At 41.2% G+C, this 19913-nt stretch overlaps 1 protein-coding gene across 6 annotated transcripts in view; it reads right to left on the reverse strand.

The window, feature by feature from the left end:
- The window catches only part of PDE7B (phosphodiesterase 7B), a 337812-nt gene that overhangs the window by 138694 nt on the left and 179205 nt on the right, over nt 1–19913 (reverse strand). For 3 of the 6 annotated variants that reach the window (XR_004352568.1, XM_032651581.1, XM_032651579.1), the window contains exon 1: nt 11011–11333. The exons of 2 other annotated variants lie outside the window; for them this stretch is intronic. Coding sequence is in view for 3 of the 4 variants with exons in the window: in XM_032651581.1 (XP_032507472.1) it covers nt 11011–11248 (238 nt within the window). In the remaining variant the exon portion in view is untranslated. Of the gene's footprint in view, nt 1–11010; nt 11378–19913 lie in introns of those variants that run through there. One more of the 6 variants, XM_032651584.1, reaches the window with a different exon arrangement.

Consider the following 19913-nt stretch of genomic DNA (forward strand, 5'->3'; position numbering starts at 1 on the left):
TTAGCCTTGAAAGAACAGTTTGCTTAAAAAAAATGGCAACCTGAATTCAGGGAGAAACGTGACTTGACAAATTAGGAGGGATAGGCTGTTCTGAGATTGTGAGGATAAATTGTGTCAGGTTTTGAATTTGGGGAAAAGGTGAGTACGACTTTGAATGGGAGGTCTGGATGAAAGAACATTAAGGATGTAAATCCTTCAGGACAGGCTGGTATCAGGTGGTACAGGGTGTTGGCTTGATGATTTGTGTATTATTTCCTGTAAAATGCTATAGCACTTGGGAAAGTTGGTTTGTAAGTTAAAGAAAAAATATTCATCATCTCAAAATTCTCAATATCTACCTAATACGGTCAATGAACACCAAACTGATGGTTAAAAATCCATTGGTATCCTTACCCCAAGTCCAGCTCTCCACCAGCCATTGTTGCTAGAGCAACCTTTCGAAACTAAAATTTATCACTTCCCACTTACATTATTTGAAGCCTTCTCACTGCCTGGAGGAAGTACTCCTTAGAAAGGCAGATGAAGCCCTTGATAACCTGTCCCCCAGTTTGCTTCTAGTCTCATCCCTAGCCATCTTCCTCATATACTTCATATCTCACGACTTGGCATTGCCCAGAATTTCTTGCATTTGGTCCTACTATTTCTTTTTCCTGAAACGTCCTCCATTTCTTCTTCATTTGGAGAAATATAACTTACTTTGAATGGTACCTCAAAATAACCTCCTCTCTGAAAACTTCTTTACCATCCATAATACAGACAGAATTAATCGCTCCCTTGTGTGTTGGCACAGACTTTGTGTAGCTACCTCCAGTGTAACATATGTCACCTACCTAGCTTGCCCTATCTATCTATCTGCGACTGTCTGTCTGTCCAACCATTCATTCGTCCATTTACCTCAATTTTCTTGGTTCATGAATTTTTATTTTTTTAAGGAACCAAAACGGTGTCTGGTACGTGATAATCACTAAAAATCTTAGTTGAATAAGCAGTCTTAATCTTTCTTCAGTGTTCCCAGAGAGTATTATTTCTACTGTATGTTAAAACATATGCCATTCTGCCTCGGTATCAGTAAGTTGCTTATAGATCCGTGTGTTCTAACAGGTCGTAATCGCTCTTCCTTCTGCCTTCCTCCCTGGTACATTAACAATGCTACACACTGAGTAGACACTCAAAAGATAATTATTCAATTGAATAATTGAATAAACCTAGAAATTTGAATTACTTCCTTTTCTAAGTTTCTTGAATAAACAACCAGTAAATATAGGTCTCAATTTCTTCTATTTCTAAATGGGGAATAAATTCCCATTCAACTGATACTTACTGTACAGTAGAATAAGCTAAATACTTGTATGTAACACCAAAACATCATTTTCTATTCTGTGACCTAGAATGTTCCTAATTATTTTTGGAGTGTTGGAGACATTTTCAAAGCAAGATTTGTTTTAGTCCAATTTTGTCTATTCACATTCTAGGTGCATTTATCACCAAATCAAAGAATAGGGCATGGGGCTTCCCTGGTGGCGCAGTGGTTGAGAGTCCGCCTGCTGATGCAGGGGACATGGGTTCGTGCCCCGGTCCGGGAAGATCCCATATGCCGTGGAGCGGCTGGACCCGTGAGCCGTGGCCGCTGAGCCTGTGCGTCTGGAGCCTGTGCTCCGCAATGGGAGAGGCCACAGCAGTGAGAGGCCCACGTACCACCAAAAAAAAAAAAAAAAAAAAAAAAGAATAGGGCATTTAGGATGAGAGAGGGCAGAAATCAGTGCAGAACTCAACTAATATTCAAGAGAGATAACAAGGGCAAAAAAGATAGGTGTACCTAAACCTCAGGTGAGTTACAGAGAGGATAGGGAAGGAGACAGCAGTTTCTGTGTACCAGCTACCACGAAGGAGGCAATAATGGCTCCTATGACGACACTTGAAAAGAAAATTGATCCCTGTTATCATATGTAAGGCTACTGTTCTTTCTACCAGTACACGCCTCCCACCCCAGCTTCTCCCTAGGGGCCAAGGCGCAGAGAAAGGAGAAGAACTCTAGAAATTTCCAGTTAGCACATTTAAGCGATGATAATGTAGCAGACCTGACCAGAGTACAATGCACTGTACGATTATGACGACAATCCTAATTTGCTTTAGATAGAAAACCTCAGCGTTCAATGTGGAACCTGATCATAAAGGTGTGACTTGTACACATCCTGCTTTGTGCATTACGATCACTCAGCTGAACTCTTCAGTGTCAGAGTCCTGAGACGGTAACTGAAATGCACACGCATATTTTTGGAAAACGAGAAAGAGGGAGTAGAAAGCGGAGAATGATTGGGTTCGGCACATGCATGGGAATGTAACTAAAATAAATAATATTGAGCGTGCGGTACTCAAGTACAGGGCTCAGCACATGGTAGCACAACCAGTGGATAACGGAGAGCATGTTTTTGGAAATACATCCATGGGATTTTTCTTTTGCCCTCTCTTGTGTGTATCTTCCCCATCCGTCCCACCAGAGGCAACCATTAGGGATGATTAGGAACGCTATAGCAAGAAGGAAAAGAGAGTGAGTCAATATTCATAATTTCATCTTCAGAGTAAGGGTTTTCGTTTTTGTTTGTTTTCTTTTGTGTGTGTGTGTGTGTGTGTGTGTGTGTGTGTGTGTGTGTGTGTGTGACAGAGAGAGAGAGAGTTTGTAGCAGAACAATGATCTTAATAACTGGTCTTTGTGGAAAGATAAAGAGACTCTCTACAGTCATTTATCAGGTCTCATTAACATTGAGAGGTAGGCTGTGGATATGGTTTCTTGTCCCTTCCGCATTGAGGCTTCTTTCTGGAAAAGAGGATATGGCACAGAGTAAGGCCATCTACTCCTGACACCCTGAAGAATTGTGGGAAGAGAAGCAAAGGCAGAGCCCAGTGGTCAGATGGACATGCTTCCCCGTCTCAGACCGGCACTTTATGTTGCGTGTGGTCGAAACATTCAGATGAGTGCGCGGGAGCCCAAGACACATTCACCAGATAGTACCTCAGAGAGGAGCAAGGGGAAGGAAAGTATTTATCCAAAAGAAGTCATTTAATCCAGAAGAGACTGACCACCACCTCGTTAACTAGCAAGTTCAAATTTTCTTACCCCTCATTAGGGTGGGTTCAAGGAAGATTTGATTAGTTGAAGAAAAAGAAACAGGCTACATGTATTGTACATTTGCTTGTGGAAATTTGAGATCCCTGTGACAGATGTTTTTAACAGTGACTGTTTCCTCTTCATTTCTGTATGTGTTTTTGATTCCTCTTCTTACCCTTGGATCCACTTTCTTCGCAGTGTCCTCACCTCACTTCGTTCTCCTTGGTGCTCTATGCTTGGCCCCACCTGTCTCCTTCTCTTTTCTTTCTCAATCAGTTTCTTCAGCAAACTCTATTTACTTTTCTGAATACATTTTTTGTCGCAGATCCTCTAAATGAGCATGTCTTTGGGTTTTCCTAAGTGCTCATCAAGTCTGTAGATTTCTGTGAGATAGCTGTGTGCCATCCAAAAAAGAGATGGAGAAGGAAGCAAGAAAGAGAATCTTGTGCTTTGGCTTTAATTCCAGAGGTCGAGGAACATCTGGAGATTTAATGGGAAAAGTTCTAACGATTACATTATATGTCCTATCACCCTTGGTTATTGAATTTTCTTTTAAAATACCCTGACTAAAGTTTTACATTCATTCCCATTATGTCTCTCACCATGATTTTACTTTACAATTTTCTGGATTCTTCACCTTTCAATTTCTACTACCGGGTACGTGCAACCGTATCCTACTCAATCTCTCTTGAAATCTGTCCTTTTCTTTCTAGGGATTTTGTTTTTCTGGAGTAGCCCTGGACCCCTGGACTCCTTTTAAGGCCATACAGAGCTAAACCCTGCCTTGCCTTTGTCAAGTATGCCTTCCAGTTGCATACAAGGTTGACTTTTAGGTTTTATCTTGTTACGAATGATACAGACTGTCGTGTTCCCTTAGCACTGTGTGAGAGCCCAAGAATAACAAAATGTTCAGGACAGGAGCTTGCTTTCTAATCTATAAAATATCATGCCGTGTGGATATTTTAGGTGAGGAGAAGTACTCTGAAGGAAGGGTCTCTGATAATTTTGTATTTTGAGGAAATCTGAGACAAGTGCACAGATACAAATCCAAACTCTTGGGGTGATCTCTTAACATTTTAGAGATGGAAGTCAATTCTAAATAGAAATCCACGGAAAGGCAGAGAGAGATAAATAGAAAAACAAAGAATAAGGTCTACATTGTGTGTACATCTAGGCTAGGGCATTGTACTAAATCACAAGTACTTTGACCTTTGCTCCCTATCATATTTTTGATATGGTGATACGTACTACTATGTACTATGAAGTAGACTGATAATTAAAGAGAGAAAATATCAGATAACAGGAGAGGGCACACACTTTGAGCTGCTTTTGGTCTTTTAACAATGAAGCTTCTAATGTTTTCCTTTTAGAAATTAGATGCAAAAGTCAATGCTTTGCTGCTCAGTGAAACCAGTCTTGTTAAAAAACATAAGAAAAAAGAAAAGAGAAGCTGTTTCCAGGCAAAGAGCAGAGGACATGGGAATAACATCCTCTATTCAGCTCCATCCCCTCAAAAGCTCATTTGTAGAACCGGGTAAACACACACCTTCCGCATTCTATTTTTGAAATTACATTAAGGAATATACAGACTGTTATCTGTAAAAGAAGCAACTTTTGAAACTTTAGTTGATGTAAAATGTTCCAAGATTTATGAACAGAGTAATTATTTTAAAAGTATATAAAAGCAGGCATAATTTACATGCACTACTCTAAAATTTGGTAATTATCAGTAAATGACAACTCTTCTATATGAAGAGAGAACTGTCTCATATTAGTTTTGCACATACTTTATACCTTTTAAATGGTTCTGACATCCACTCTTGTGTATTCTTTTCTTTTACTTTAAAAGCCGTAATGACTAATACTGATCTTCTGCCAGAATATAAGTTTAAAATGACTCCATTAAAAGCAAGAAATAGAATTCATATTTCTTAAGTAATCGTGCCTAGAAAAGAATGTTCATTCATGCATTTAATGGCAACTCATAAGCTATTTTATTCCTTCTGATAATTTCCTTTTTTTCACTTATCAAAGTGTATTGAGTGGCTGACATGTGAAAGACGATAGGGAGAACACAAAGAAAATAGAATGTTCTCCAGATTCTCAAAAAGCTGAAAGTCTAGGAGGGGAGGAAGAAAACGTACATTAATTATAATACAATAAAGTGGTTTGCCTGTGAAATAAATACAAAGAAAGTTCTGTAAGACTTCAGAAGAGAAAGGCACACCCTTCCTCGGTAATCTCAGAAGGGCTTTGTGTGGGGAACGGCGTGTGAGTGAGGTCTTAAAAGATGGCAGAAGTTGGGGACATGGAGGGAAGTAATTTTAGGCATTGGCAACAATGAGCAGAAAGCACGTAGGAAGCTGTGGGATGCTTGTCCTATCCGGGTGGAATATAAGTGACAAGTCAGATGGGAAAAGTGAGCTAGTTTCAGAGTGTGGAGTGCTTTGAATGCAGGATGGTAGAATTTGGATTTTCTCTACAGACAATGGAAAAATCATTGAAGGATTCTGACGAGGGGGGAGATCTATTCTGATTTTTCTTTTGATGTTATTGATCTAAATGATGGAGGAGAAAGAAGAGGCGTGGAGAGAGTACTGGAGTTGGAGGCTATTGGAAGATAATAGACCAAACAACATGAGGTTTGGCTAAGGGCCATGTAACTGAATAGAAAGAAAGCAATGAATGTGAGTGAGTTGTTGAGGAAATAGCAGCGATATCAGTAATTATGCTAGTGAGCACTTGCTGAGCATGTGGTAGGATGTAGGCTCTCTTTTAGGCACTGTTTTGTATTATCTCACTTAATCCTCACCTTTTGCAAAGGTGCTGCTGTTATTCCCCTGTTTTTTAAAAGAAGGGGAAACAGAGGCACAGAGAGGTGAAGTAATTTGCACAGTTCACACAGTCCATAAGAGAGAGGCAGGACTTAAAATTTAAAAAATTTCAACTCCGCAACGACACTCTTAACCTATTCTGTGGAATTGGAGAACTGGTGGGAGCGGTTTTTTGTTTTTGTTTTTTTTTAAATGAACAAGTGAAGGTTTATGTAATCCACATGAACTGGGAAGTACAAGGCAGCAGTTTTGAATCTGGGTTTCTGCAGGAGTGATGCCATTTATGAAAACTAGGAGGTCTGGTGAAGCACAGGTTTAGTTCAAGGCGTGATGACGTGTCCAGTTTTCACTCAAATTTGCATTCACATTTAAAGAATGGATTGACTTGTCAATGGTTATTATCTAGTATAGCTACGGGATGAGTGGAGGCTAATGTCTACAAGAACATAGAAAAATGCTTTGAATTAATGTCAAGTTACCTACTGTTAAGACTAACTGATTCTTTGATCAAAGCAATTTGTTCTGCTTTGAATGAAATCATTAATATTGAGGAGTACTTGAAAGTGCGCTTGAAGTTTTTACTAGTGTTTTTGAATTTTACTGGCCAATTTTTATAGCCAGTACTTTCAGTTGACATAGAGATTGAAACTAACAAATGCTTGTTTTCACACTGAAGTTCTAGATAGAATTCTGATTCATAAATTCATAATTGTTCTCTTCTTATTAAGTTTGATTGCTCCCCGAATCTTTGGTGCCTACCACAGTCCGTGGTACACACTACACGTCTAATAAATGCTCCTTGATTTATAATAATAAAAGTGTTCAGTCTTCAACATATTTAATTTATATCATGCTTGACACTTGAGATATTTAAAAATAGCCTCTTTGTCAATCTGAATTGTACAGTTCTGGAATCAGTGAATTGTTTCAGAGATTTTCCCTTCCGAAGCTGTTTGGTTTTTAGGGTTCAGTATAAAGCAAATTTCTGAGATTTTTATTCTTCTTGAAGACAGGACGAGTTACAATGGCTATGGAGAAAATGAATGCTTTTTTCTTTTGAGAGAGGTGTGTGTTTTATACATTTCTGTAACCAAAGGCTATTGAAATGGAAACAAGCTTAATAAATAAGTAAAACATAATGTAAAATTTAGACCAGAGATACCAAAATGAATGGTAAGTTCCACAGCTGCAGAGTTTGCAGGTATTTGGTTGAATTCTGAAGTCAAATTATTTATTCAACTAAGACCAAGTCCTGCTAGGGGATGTCTAGTCTTAGGTTGCTGACTAGAATCACAATTAGAATAATATTTGCACTCAGAGCATTTAAGAAACCGTTTATTTATTCCCCATCCTTCTTCCCTCCCCTCACTCCCCACTTCTGGGCACGCTCTGACCACCATGCTTTGAAGCTTATTTTCTATTGGTAATAGATGGATAACCTCCCCCTGGGAATCTTCTCAGCACTGGAAACTTGGACCTAAAACTAAAGCCCACAGAATGAGTTTAAAAATGTAAAGGAGGCACAATCCTTTGACTTATTTTCCATGGTAATATTATTTTCTGCTTTGACCAAGGCTTATATTGCATCCACAGCCTCCGTGTTTGTCCAGCTACATGTAATCAGTAAAACAATACCTTGGTTTAAATTGAAATTACCCAGCTTGTGCCTCCATCATGTCAGTTCTGTGGATTAGACTTGGATGACTGAGATGGTCTGGTTCTGACACAATGTCAAGGTCCGGACGAGTTGTTTAGTCTCTAGCTCATTATTCACCTCGTTTGTGTTAACTAGACAGTTAGACCATCCTTTGTTTGCTTCATGGAGGGAAAATGATGTGAGTATTAATACAATTAAATACTTGGGTAAGGGGTAATGAACTGAGCTGACACTCCAACTTTGGGCATGCCGATACGTTCCAGAGTCCCTCTCCAGGGCAAACAGTGCCTCTGCCCATGTCCAGCTCCTGGGGGCACGCTTAGAAGCATGCACCCAGAGGTGTGACTTTGAAGAGCCTCTCTTCCTCCTATCATCCCCCATTCCCTCCTCCAACCTATTGCTTTAAAAGTCGCTTTAGTCTCCAGCAAAGATGTTCCCACTTCCTTCTCCCTAGCTCGTCCTTGCTCTCTTCAGGGGACTCTGTTCCTGTCTGTCTTCCATCACTCACAGTTCAGTATATTTCATCTTAAACATCTCTCATGAATACATATGTATGCATTTAGTTTTCCATAAATCCTTTTGCTCTCTCCCTTTATTACCTAAGCAAAACCTCAGAACACTTTTCTATTTCCCTTATGAGAAACAAAGTTCCAGTCTTGACTAAGGAGTATGAGTACAAATAATGATGCCCTTCACTAAGGAAAAAAAAAAAGCTGGAACTTTTAAAGTTAAATTCAACTTATTAAGAACGGTGACATCCGTCTCTAAAGTTCTCTGGACTGTTGGTTCTCTTCAGAAGTTCTGCAAGTTCATGGTTTTTAGAAATGTAAACTCATTTATCTGTTATCACAAGCAGTTGAAGTACACATAGAATGTTATAGTATTTAATTTTCCTGTTTTTAGTTACTAGCATGGCAACAAATTGTGTGCTGTAAGTGTAAGATGTTAAGTTCCTACAGGCAAAGAGAGTAAAGGAGAGGGAATAAATGACTGTGGGAGAAGATTTGGGGGTGGGGATGGAGATCAGAAAAGTCATTACAGAGAAAGGGATGCCTGAGCTGGACTTTGTATTTGAATAAAAATTTTCAATGGCCAAAGCCAAAAAAAGACATTCTAAGCATAAGGCAAGGCTCAGAGGTAGGGCACCACCTGATGCACACTGATGAACAGTAAACTGCCCCATGTCGTCAAAGCGTAAATTGTTTGAGGATTCTGAGGCAAGGGTCAGATTCCAGAAAGAGAGGGAGGGAGGGAGGGCAGGAGGGAGGGAGGGAAAGAGAGAGAGACCACCATGTGTCTTGGTGTTTTCTACTTAAACCCCCGTACTCAAAATGAAGACAGTTTAAACCATCTCCTTCTAAAAGTGGAAAGATTCCAGGCTTTTGGAAATATTCTACCCTCACCATCACGCTGTTACGGTGAGAATGGCACAGAAACTTGATGTGAGGAGGAAATGCAGCCTCAGCAACAAGATGAGAGGAACAATAAGACAATTTGGAAAGTGAAGCAACTTGCCTTTGGGGTTTCAACATATGGCCCCATGCTGCGTATATGAACGATAATGGCTTTATGTCCATGTCAGAAAGTGTGAGCCCCTCATCTCCTTGAGGCTGGGGAGGCAGGGAAGGAAGAAGAGAAGGTAAACAGATAGCTTGTGGGGAGGTGTTGAAATAGAGCTTGGCCTCCTGGCAGGCAGGATGAAGGGACCAACAAAGCAGGGGCAGTCTCCCTGGGAAGCAGCATGGCTGCTGAGATATATTCCACAAAGGGTGAGGCAGGGGTCCAGGGGCACATTAAGACTCAGTTAGCTCAACTTCATAACATCCAGAAAAACGTAGCTTTTAAGTGACAAAAAGTTAGAGGGGTTTTGTTTTCTCTCTGTAGTATTGCTTTTTCAGGAATTAGACACCTGCTAGTATATAATATAAAGAATAATACACACATATCTCTACAGACATGCTAACATCTGTTAAATTAAGCAGTTTTACCAAAAGTGTAATTTGAAACATGCATTTTAATCATTTAATATACTGAAACAAACCAGAGCAGTAGAAGTTGAAGTGTCACAGTTAAGTTTTCTGCCCAGGTGGGTTTTTCCATTTTTCTTGTACTCACATGAAATATGGGATGGCTTTAGCATTACCTCATTTTTTCTGACCAGGACCCATTTCCCTGGGCATCCATCTCCCAAATGCCACATAAACGTCAGTCTCATTGGTTTCCTTCTCTTTCCTAAGTATTCATTGTTTACTAGAGACCAATACTGTTGTTTTTTTAATTCCTTTCCAATCTTTTTTTTCTTGCCCAGAGCATTATTTTTTAATAATGTTCATTTTAGATCATTAGGCAACTTAAAAAAGGTTTCTGCATAAATGATTAAAAACAAGATTAGCCGAGTTTTGATTTCCTAGTCTTTTTCCACGAGAAAAAAAGAGAGGTACTTTTTGGTATTGCTTTTCCATCTAGGCCCCCATCTCTCACCAACAATGGCATGTCAGGATTCCGTGCACAGGGCTAGCCAAAACTTCAAATGCATAAACACATGCTCACATTCGTTCTTCTAAAGCAAACCATCACTTTCCAAATATCTACCAACATATTCCCCTAAGGAAGAGTGCATCCTGTATTCTTAGTGTACGGAGTTATCTGAGTCCCATCCTCCACAGGGATCCTAGGTATGTTTGTGGTGTGGTACCCCCTGTTAAAAACACAGCAAAGTGCTCCTCAACCGTCCCAAGCACAGCACATTCTTATAACATAACAAAGCTCCTATGAACCATCATTTCCAAATCTGTGAGTTGATTTTTCCTGATATCAACGGAGAAATTTGTATTATTGTCATTTGTCAAAAGGGAAAACTGAGGCAAGGAAGTTTATCAACTCTCTCATGACATAAAAAACTACCAGGCCAAACTCAGTCCTGGGAAGATTTATACATGCTGTAGTTCCACAGTTTAAAATGAGAAAATATATTTTACTTTCTATAAAGCATTACAAAAAAGCAACCCAAGAAGAATATTCTCTCAGAGGTAACTGTCTTGTCAATAAGAAATTGCAGAGGCAGGATAGACACCCAATTTAAAGAGCACGCAATTTCATCCCCTCCCTATGGAGACTGAAACTTAGGAAATTTCACCTGTTTAAGCCACAGGGCAAACAAGTGACAAGCTAAGCCCAGATCCCAGGTTTCTTGATTGTCCGTCTGTTCACGCTCCTAACTCCCACATCGCTCTTAATTTTAAGATGCATTTCTGTAACAGAGCAAACGTTCATTAACCACAGCCCTCGGGCCCTATGCTACAGTTTTGTCTTCCTTCCTTTTCCCATTTTTATTTCGTGGGCTCTCCAAGGAAGGGACTGAAAGTCATGAGACTTGGCCCTGGTACCTTTCACACCTCCCACAGCTGATTTACCTGGAAAGCTGTGGAGAGCATCTTCATTCTCCAGAATGCCTCTCTGTTTGGTCGCCTGCAGCTCACTTTTGGATTTCCAAACCAGCTTTACCATCCTGATCATCTCTGACAAGTCCCAGGGCAGCGGCCCCTGCTGGCACACCGGCCGGCTGCCCAGGCAGGAGGGCAGCACACCTTCTGGGGCCGTCCACCTTCTGCCCAGCTCTGCCGAGTGGAAATAGCGCTCGAGCACAGGCATTCTGCCCTGGTCTCCAGAAGAGGAGGTCGCGCTGCTGCTGCGGCTGCTACCAGAGGGGAAATTCTTCCCAGGCAGGGGAAGGCGAACCCCCGGAAAATCCTCTCCAGCTTCGGAAAGGCAAGCCTCCTCCAGCCTGGCAAATCTCTGTCCCTCCAGTCCCTCCACAAACACTGACGATGAGAGCGACTCACTTCCCAAGGTTTCTCAGTGGTGAGAACGGTTCCTGTCCTCCTGCCTTAGAGAGAGAAAGCATTTTTTTCCCCCTTCTCTCTCAGGCACTGACTTTGCAGCACTTAATTAAGCCCAGGCTACAGCTGGAACGACAGCAGGGGGGAAAAAGGCCATGGAGGCTTTAGCCTTCGCTTTTTCCCTCTTCTGATTTATTTGTTCTCGAGTCTTTTCTGGTGCTTGTCAAAGTTTGTCAAGTGGCTTGTTTAGCCCTCAAGGACTCAGGCAAAGATGTGGGGCGGCGCCCCTTTGCCAGCCTCCCAGGGGGTCCTCCAGAGACCAGTTACCTGAAGGTGTCAGGTAAGGAGTCACCCCTGTGGTGCAGGAAACCTAGACGCTTCCCTGGCTCCAGCCCTGCAAGCATCAAGGAGAAAACAGGGGAAGCTCAGCATCGCAGCTGCTTCTCTCCGGAAGGTCTGGCTGGGGGCCACCTTACCCTCTCACCACAGTGTGCGCTGGACTGGGGCTCTTCAGAAGGCTCTTGGGTTGGTCCTGGGCACCACGGTTCACACGCTCCCCTCCTCCACACCCCTCCCCCTTCGCTGTCACTTGCTTTTCAGCAAACTTAACTGGGTTTTGGCCTATTAGTCAAATCCCTTTGTAACCTCAGCTGCCCTTCAGCTGGAAGGGAAATAACATTGAATCACATTCCAAAGCTAACTGTGAAAGAAGTGAATTGGGGAAGCATCAAGGTCCTCATGCAAACGTGCGGTGCGGTTGCAGAGTCTGGACAAATAGCTGGGCATGGTTAAAAACTCATTTCAAAGGACTAGTAATTTCCTTTAATAATAATTTTAAACTAGATTTGTTGGGGGCATAAATGACAGTGAAAAGAAAGTGTTGAAGGTTCACTTTCCAGAGACAGAGCGCTGTGGACATGGTATTTTGGCCACAAACTGCTCCCCCCACCTGACAGTGGTTCAGTTGAGGACGATCACGGGCCATGTGTCTTGGATCCTGAGGCTCAGAGCTGGAGGCACTTACCCTAGGAGTCAGAACCCGTGCAACAGAAAGGGATGGCCCCTGGAGCTAGTGTGAAAAGCCCTGGACACAAACAAAAGTGGGATGGTATTATATTCGGTACTTTTGCCAGCAAATTGGGTTTGTAGGAACAATTTGAACTTGTGCATTCACGTGAATAGCTCCTATTTTCTTGGGGAGGCCATTGTAACAATCCCATCTTTCTCTCCTTTTCATGTCTCTGTATTTCAAAGTGCATTATTTTGCTTGGCATTTTATTTTGCTGATGTACAATCTGTTGCTTCTGCTCTACGTTCTTTTTGGGGCTGTTTTATCACACAATCATCTGATGTTTCTTTAGGGGAGAGCAGAGGGGACTTGGAGGAGAGGAGAAAGACCATTGTAGGGTGTGTATTATTTTCATCGCCCTTACCTCATCAAACCTACTGTCTTTCCTAATAGGCGAAGAAGGGTCAACATCCTTTAAGGATAAAAAACAACAATAAAAGACATTTAAGACACTGCTTCTTGTGAGTTTCATGATTAAAATATCGATCAAACAGCTCTTCCTATTAACAACCAGATATTCATACAACCCAACTAGGGAATAATCAATGATCCACTTATGAGAAAGATGTGCCTTTTTAAACTTCCCTCTTTATAAGGGATGAAGGGATTTAAGCCTCAGTCTGACAGTTTCACCACTTTTCACAGCCCTCCCAATTCTTATCTTACCCTTCCATCAGACTGGAGGCATTCAGGCTCTCTAGAATTGAGACACTTTTATTTAATAAGCACATGTAGGCTGTTGTACTCTATTAGCATATTTCCTGAATAATGTCTTATACTCACTCCTCAGTCACAAACTTCCTTGACATAACAACCGAAGAGTTTCCTAAGTGTTTGACTATTTTTATTTTTGTTCAGTTATTTTGCAATAGTACTTTGCATCAGGATATCCTGACCCTCAGAACAAAGGGGTTAAGAACAAAGAAAACAAGTATATGGTATAATACGTCACATACGCTAATGTATTAAGAATATAACTCTTCCTAGCACATATTCCTTCAAGAATGGCTTTCTTAAAAAATCCAAGGATATGAGTTTCCACTGTATCTTCTATATTGTCTTACATATTTCCTCGTAAAAATATCTTAGAGAAGTTGCAAAATGTTGAATCACTGAACGTGAATACTTCCTAGTGGAAATGAATTAGGGCCAAGCAAATACCATCTCACATTTTCATTCTCAAAGAGGAATCTCCTTCATCTGGATATTTGAAAATTAAAAATATTGCACAATTAAAACCAAAAATTCTCCCCAACATGGGATTATCTTCACTCCAGGGTAGAAGTGCAGAAATACCACAAGGAAGGTCATTCTCATGGTATTTCTGGCTCACATAGAAACAGGAAGTACAGGAAATCTTGCGAGAAAGCTTGGCTCAGGAGAATTTTGGCTCAACTGCAGGTTCAAGAGAGTGGGATAAACCGATGAGATGCTAGCACTTGTTGGACTAATATTACTATCCCTCACAAGTTCTCTGAAAGGTGGCTTTGTTCCATTCTGTAGGCTGGCGTCTCTTTTGTCTTAAAGACAGTTACTTTAGAAGAGCATGTCTGTAAACCTATGATTTTTCCCTTACTCGGTGAACATCATTCACCTATTATTATACTAGGGATGGGGAGAAGGGGCTGATGGGGAAGTTCTGTGCCCTGAGGACTCATGGAGCAAAGAGGTCTATGTGACTCTGTGACTTGTAAGATTCTTATAAGTCTTAGCATTTGTAACTAATGTGCTACAAATAGGAAATTTAAAATGGACTTTCAAAATAATTGCATTTATTTTCAGGCATTGTGAGTCAACCTAACATCCCGGTAAGAGGGAAATAGCGTAGTTCTCTTCTTGTGTGAAGGAAATGTAATGAGAACTAACAAAGTCAAAACCACCAAAAGATACCTAATTCTATCAAAAATACTTTGCTGTGTGTTTGCAGCTATAAAGGAAGGAATTGATAACCACAATGCTGAAGTATATGACCAAGAAAAAAGATTTGAAGACATAATGTTTTAGAACCTGGATTATCTTGAAGAATTTCTAGTGTTCTGGGGGCTATGTAAAAATCTTGTGGACTTATGGCTAGGCAGATAAGCCGTTATTATATATGATTTTTAAAAGAAAATATTAACAATATTAAATATTTCTAAGCATTTTAGAGAATGTACATTTTTTAAAAATGGACACTTAGAAATACACATTCATTTCAATTTTAGATTATTTTGAGTCTAGCAATAGATTTTCACAAAACGTCATTTTAATTAATTAAAGTATTCTCACTCAGATATTTTGCAAGTATTCCAAATACTTATTTTTTTGCGGTACTAGGGCCTCTCACTGTTGTGGCCTCTCCCATTGCGGAGCACAGGCTCCGGACGCGCAGGCCCAGCGGCCATGGCTCACGGGCCCAGCTGCTCTGTGGCACGTGGGGTCTTCCCTGACCGGGGCACGAACCTGTGTCCCCTGCATCGGCAGGCGGACTCTCAACCGCTGTGCCACCAGGGAAGCCCTTAAATGCTTATTAACCCTCATCCTGCTTCTATATTTAAAGATTTCAAACTATTGTGGGAGTTTATTCATTTTGTCCTGGCCTATTCTCTCCATCAGTTCAAATACGGATGTGTAAACACACACACACACACACACACACACACACACACACACGACCACCTGAGGTTTCACAAATGCAATTCAAATGAAATTCAAAACGAGCAAGGGAGGAAAAACCGGTCTTTCAACTTTGTTTAAGGTAGTCTAAGTAGAAGAAGCTCAAACAATTTAGTGTCCTTCAGGAGAAATAGAAATGTAATAACTGTGGCCTTAACTAATCTCAAGGAGTCATGCCAGCAAGCAGGGAAAAGGACTTGGTCTACAGACCGACCGTAGAAGGCAGCACACATTTCCCTTGTCACGTGGAAAGGGAGGAGAGCGGTGGGGCAAGATGAGGAAAGGCGAGGTGGGGGGAAGTAGAAGGGGGCTGAGCTGACAGATTCATAGTTTGATTTCACAACAGGTTTCTAAACTACAACCAATTATTCCCTTATTCACTCTGCAAATATGTATTAACAGCTAGAGCAACAGCAGAGGAGAGAACCTCTTGTACCAGCCCTTGGGTCCTTTCTCAGGCACCTGGGACCTGTCTGGCCTCCCTCACCTCGATTCTGACTTTCACTGTGGGTTAGGTCTTCTATTACTTTTCTTTGGACATTTAAAGAGAGAAATCAGGGTTTGAGCTGGCATCAGATCTCTATCCTGGCTCTCAGATATCTAACTAATGCTGTTTACTGTCTCTGACAGTTAACCCACAACAAATGAGTCCAATAACACAAGGGTTGAGAACAAAATGGCTGGAAGGGGCTTCCCTGGTGGTGCAGGGGTTGAGAGTCCATCTGCCAATGCAGGGGACACGGGTTCGTGCCCCGGACCGGGAAGATCCCACATACCGCGGAGCGGCTGAGCCCGTGAGCCATGGCCGCTGAGCCTGCGCATCCGGAGCCTGTGCTCCGCAACGGGAGAGGCCACAACAGTGAGAGGCCCGCGTACCGGGGGCGGGGGCGGGGGGGGGGGGGGAATGGCTGGAAGAGTTGATTTTCTCCATCTGGCTCCTCATCCCTGCTGTTCTTTCCAGGACTAAACACCTGATGCTTTGCTGTGTGATGATGGCATCCTCTGGCTGAAACCTTCCTGGGATTTCAGAAATATTTCTGATTGTCAAAGATTGTAAGTGGTGGTAGAGTACATTTTTCATAATTTCATGTTTGAGGGCATGTCACCTTCTTAAAAAATAGCTACAGTGATGAAATCTCCAAGAAGTCCTTCAAGACTACTTATCTTAGGGTTATAAAAACTGTACTTCAGTCTCAGTTCACCACTGAGCTTTGCCTCAAACTTAAGAGATTTATTTATAAATGGGTATGATAGCAGTAACGACCTCATCTATCACATGGGGATCTTCTAAGAGTAAAATAAGATTAAAATGTGAGTGATTCGTAAGCACTAGTGTGCTGTAAAATTTTTGAGTGATTGTTTTTAAGCTAAGAAATCATAATTGACAATTTATCTAAACTCAAATTTTGGCTCTACTTTCCTGGGATCTATAAGAAAACTGACAAGTCAAACCCCCCATCCCTGAGTTAGGTCCCGCTTTGGAAATTCATGTTCCCATGAGGATGCAGGAGTAGAGGAAATCAGAGACAGGGGTATTGGAGAGAGTATTGGAGAGTGGCCCCATGGGAGAGATAGTGAGGGATTTAATGGTACAAAGGTGAGGAAAGGTGGACAAAGCGATTGACGCGTGAATGAGAGTAGATAGATAAAGGACAAAGTACGTGTTAAAAGAAGGGTCCCAGTAGGATAAATATTCACTGTAACTGCATTTTGGAGGTGTGATAACGGTCATGAATCCTGTCTAGGGTGTAAGCCTGCAACCCTGCTTTATCATGGGTTATTTAGTGTTCTGTATCGATTCCCTTGATTGGGAATTTCAATTTCAGACCACAGTGACTAATGGGTATGTTTGATGTTCATGAGCTGTGCAGCTTTGTGTCGTGTGCTGTGGTAGTGAACATGCGTCTTGGGCCTCCCCCGGCCTCATTTCTCTAAACAAGTTATGTGGGCCTCCAATTTTTTGCTTGGGGTCTATATTCCTCAAACATTTTAATAATTTTGACAGCTCCTAGCTCATCTCCGTTTAATTGACAAGTGTTTTTCAAGGTAGTATAGTATGTAAAACCAAATACAGTGTTTCAAAAGTGGCTTAAAAACAGTCTGACATATGCTTTACTTCTTTTTTTTTTTTTTTTTGTGGTACGCAGGCCTCTCACTGTTGTGGCCTCTCATGTTGCGGAGCACAGGGTCGCAGGCTCAGCGGCCATGGCTCACGAGCCCAGCCGCTCCGCGGCATGTGGGATCTTCCCGGACCGGGGCACGAACCCGCGTCCCCTGCATCGGCAGGCAGACTCTCAAGCACTGCGCCACCAGGGAAGCCCAATGCTTTACTTCTTTTTTAAAAAAAATGTTTATTGGAGTACAGTTGCTTTACAATGTTGTGCTAGTTTCTGCTGCACAGCAAAGTGAATCAGCCACATGTATACATATATCCCCTCCTTTTTGGAGTTCCTTCCCATTTAGGTCACCACAGAGCATTGAGTAGAGTTCCCTGAGCTATACAGTAGGTTCTCATTAGTTATGTATTTTGTACATAGTATCAGTAGTGTATATATGTCAATCCCAGTCTCCCAGTTCATCCCCCCCTTCCCCCTTGGTTCTCTATGTCTGTGTCTCTATTTCTGCTTTGTAAATAAGATTGTCTATACCATTTATTTTGCAAGTGAGATACTCGGATTCTGGAAGCTCTCAAGAATTAGCCCAGGCTGAGAAGACCTCAAGGAGGCAGGAGGGGAGACTGCCCAGACATCTTCAAAGACCTGCTGGGAAATGCCCGAGTGAGGATTTTTCCCTCTTAATATAATCAAAATAAACTAGTAAGATAGAAAAATATTATTAGTATAAACAACATAAAAGGAAAGTGAGAAAATGGTAAGGAATAAAACCTTCTAACAGTACCAGTTTTCCCCCCTTGGCATTCATTTATGTTTATGTTTACGGAGTTCAAAGTCAATTTGGAAGAAGGAAGTTTCAACTATATGTGTATGAAGTGTAATCCTACTGCCTCTTCAAATTATGATTTATTTTTCCCTCTTTCTTTCACTTATTACCTCCTGGTGACTATGAATTACATAAAACATCTATGCCAAAAGCTGTCTCTCAGATGCTGTTTTGAGCAATGCTTTTCAGATGTTAGTGTGCAAACAGATCACCCGGAGATCCTATTAAAATGCAGATTCTGTTTGGGCAGATCTGGCTGGGGACCTGAGACCCTGCATTTCCATGAAGTTCTCTGGGGATGACAAGGCTGCTAGTCTGCGGTCCACACTCTGAGTAGCAAGGCTAGAGGATTACTATGTGGCAGGTATTTTCTGCCTCTTCCATGTTAGTTATTTATGAAAGAAAATGCAGCAAAAGTGCCTACCTTTACGGGAACATGTGTTAAGACTTTTTTTTTTTTAACATCTTTATTGGAGTATAATTGCTTTACAATGGCATGTTAGTTTCTGCTTCATAACAAAGTGAATCAGCTATACATATACATATATCCCCATATCTCCTCCCTCTTGCGTCTCCCTCCCACCTTCCCTATCCCACCCCTCTAGGTGGCCACAGGTGTGTTAAGACTTTTGAAAACAATCAATAGTGGCTCAGGATAAGTACTCTCAACTGGAAATAAGCAACCAGGACTGCAATATAAGAGCAAGGGCTATATGTGCAGGGACATTCATGATATTGAACCACTGCTTGGCTTTTGAATTTTGTTTCATTAATTTCTTTCCCTTAGAAATTAACTTTAAAGATAAGGTTGAACATCCAGTATTGGCCACTGTGATGAAGAATATATATACAATGGAGTCAACTTCAAAACCAAATGGCCATTTTTGAAAGTCTTTCCTCACCAAACGTCAAACAAAATTTACTTAGGCCAATTTTGCCAACCCTCTGTCTTTCCAGCATTTTGTTGGGCTACTACTATTGCTATTTTCAGAATGACTGAAATACAGGCAAGGCTGTGAGTCTTTGATCTTCTTCATCATCAGGGATATTCTCATCAAGACCTACTCCTTCATTTGATTTATTAAAGTCTATGTAAAGCGGTCTTTGGATGAAGCCTGGTAATCTTTCCCACTGTAATATTCCATGCATGAAAGAATGGTGACCAGATGATTCCACAAAGCAAAGACGGAAGAAAAGAAAGTAGGCATTCATGGCACTATAACCAGCGAGTGGCCCACGGTGCTGCTGACTCAGAGAGATGTACTGTAATTTCACAGCCTCAGCGAAATACGAAACAAAACACAAAAGATAAATAAACTCTGCAATGAGCTGCGCTCTTTACCATGTATCACCTGGAATTCATGCAGCTCCTGGCATGGTACTCGTGGGAAAGTGATGCCAGAAGCAAAAGGCATGTGAAATCAACTGGAAGACAAGAGTAAATCCAGAGCACAAGGCTCGAACACTACCAGGTTTATATGATTAAAAATTTGTACAGTTAACTGAATAAGAACGCTTAGAATAAATGGAAGCATCTGCTGGTAATTGGAAACACAGTTTGCTGTATTTTTTTCCCGTTGTTTTCCCTGGTTCTTTCTAAGGCTAAGCGCTTTGCTACAGTGATGAACACCTATTTTCCTGTCATCTACAGGAGTAACTAAAAAAAAAAAAAAAAAGGGAAAGCTGGAAGATAATGGATTAAAAATGAATATATATCATGGTTATTTTTAAGGTAATTTTAGAACCCGTTTTCCTCTGTGATGGCAGGAGAATCAAGGGTGAAAAGTAAAGGTGAAGCTTTTTAATGTATAAT

Source organism: Phocoena sinus, chromosome 12 (assembly GCF_008692025.1).
Source record: "Phocoena sinus isolate mPhoSin1 chromosome 12, mPhoSin1.pri, whole genome shotgun sequence".
NCBI lineage: Eukaryota > Metazoa > Chordata > Mammalia > Artiodactyla > Phocoenidae > Phocoena > Phocoena sinus.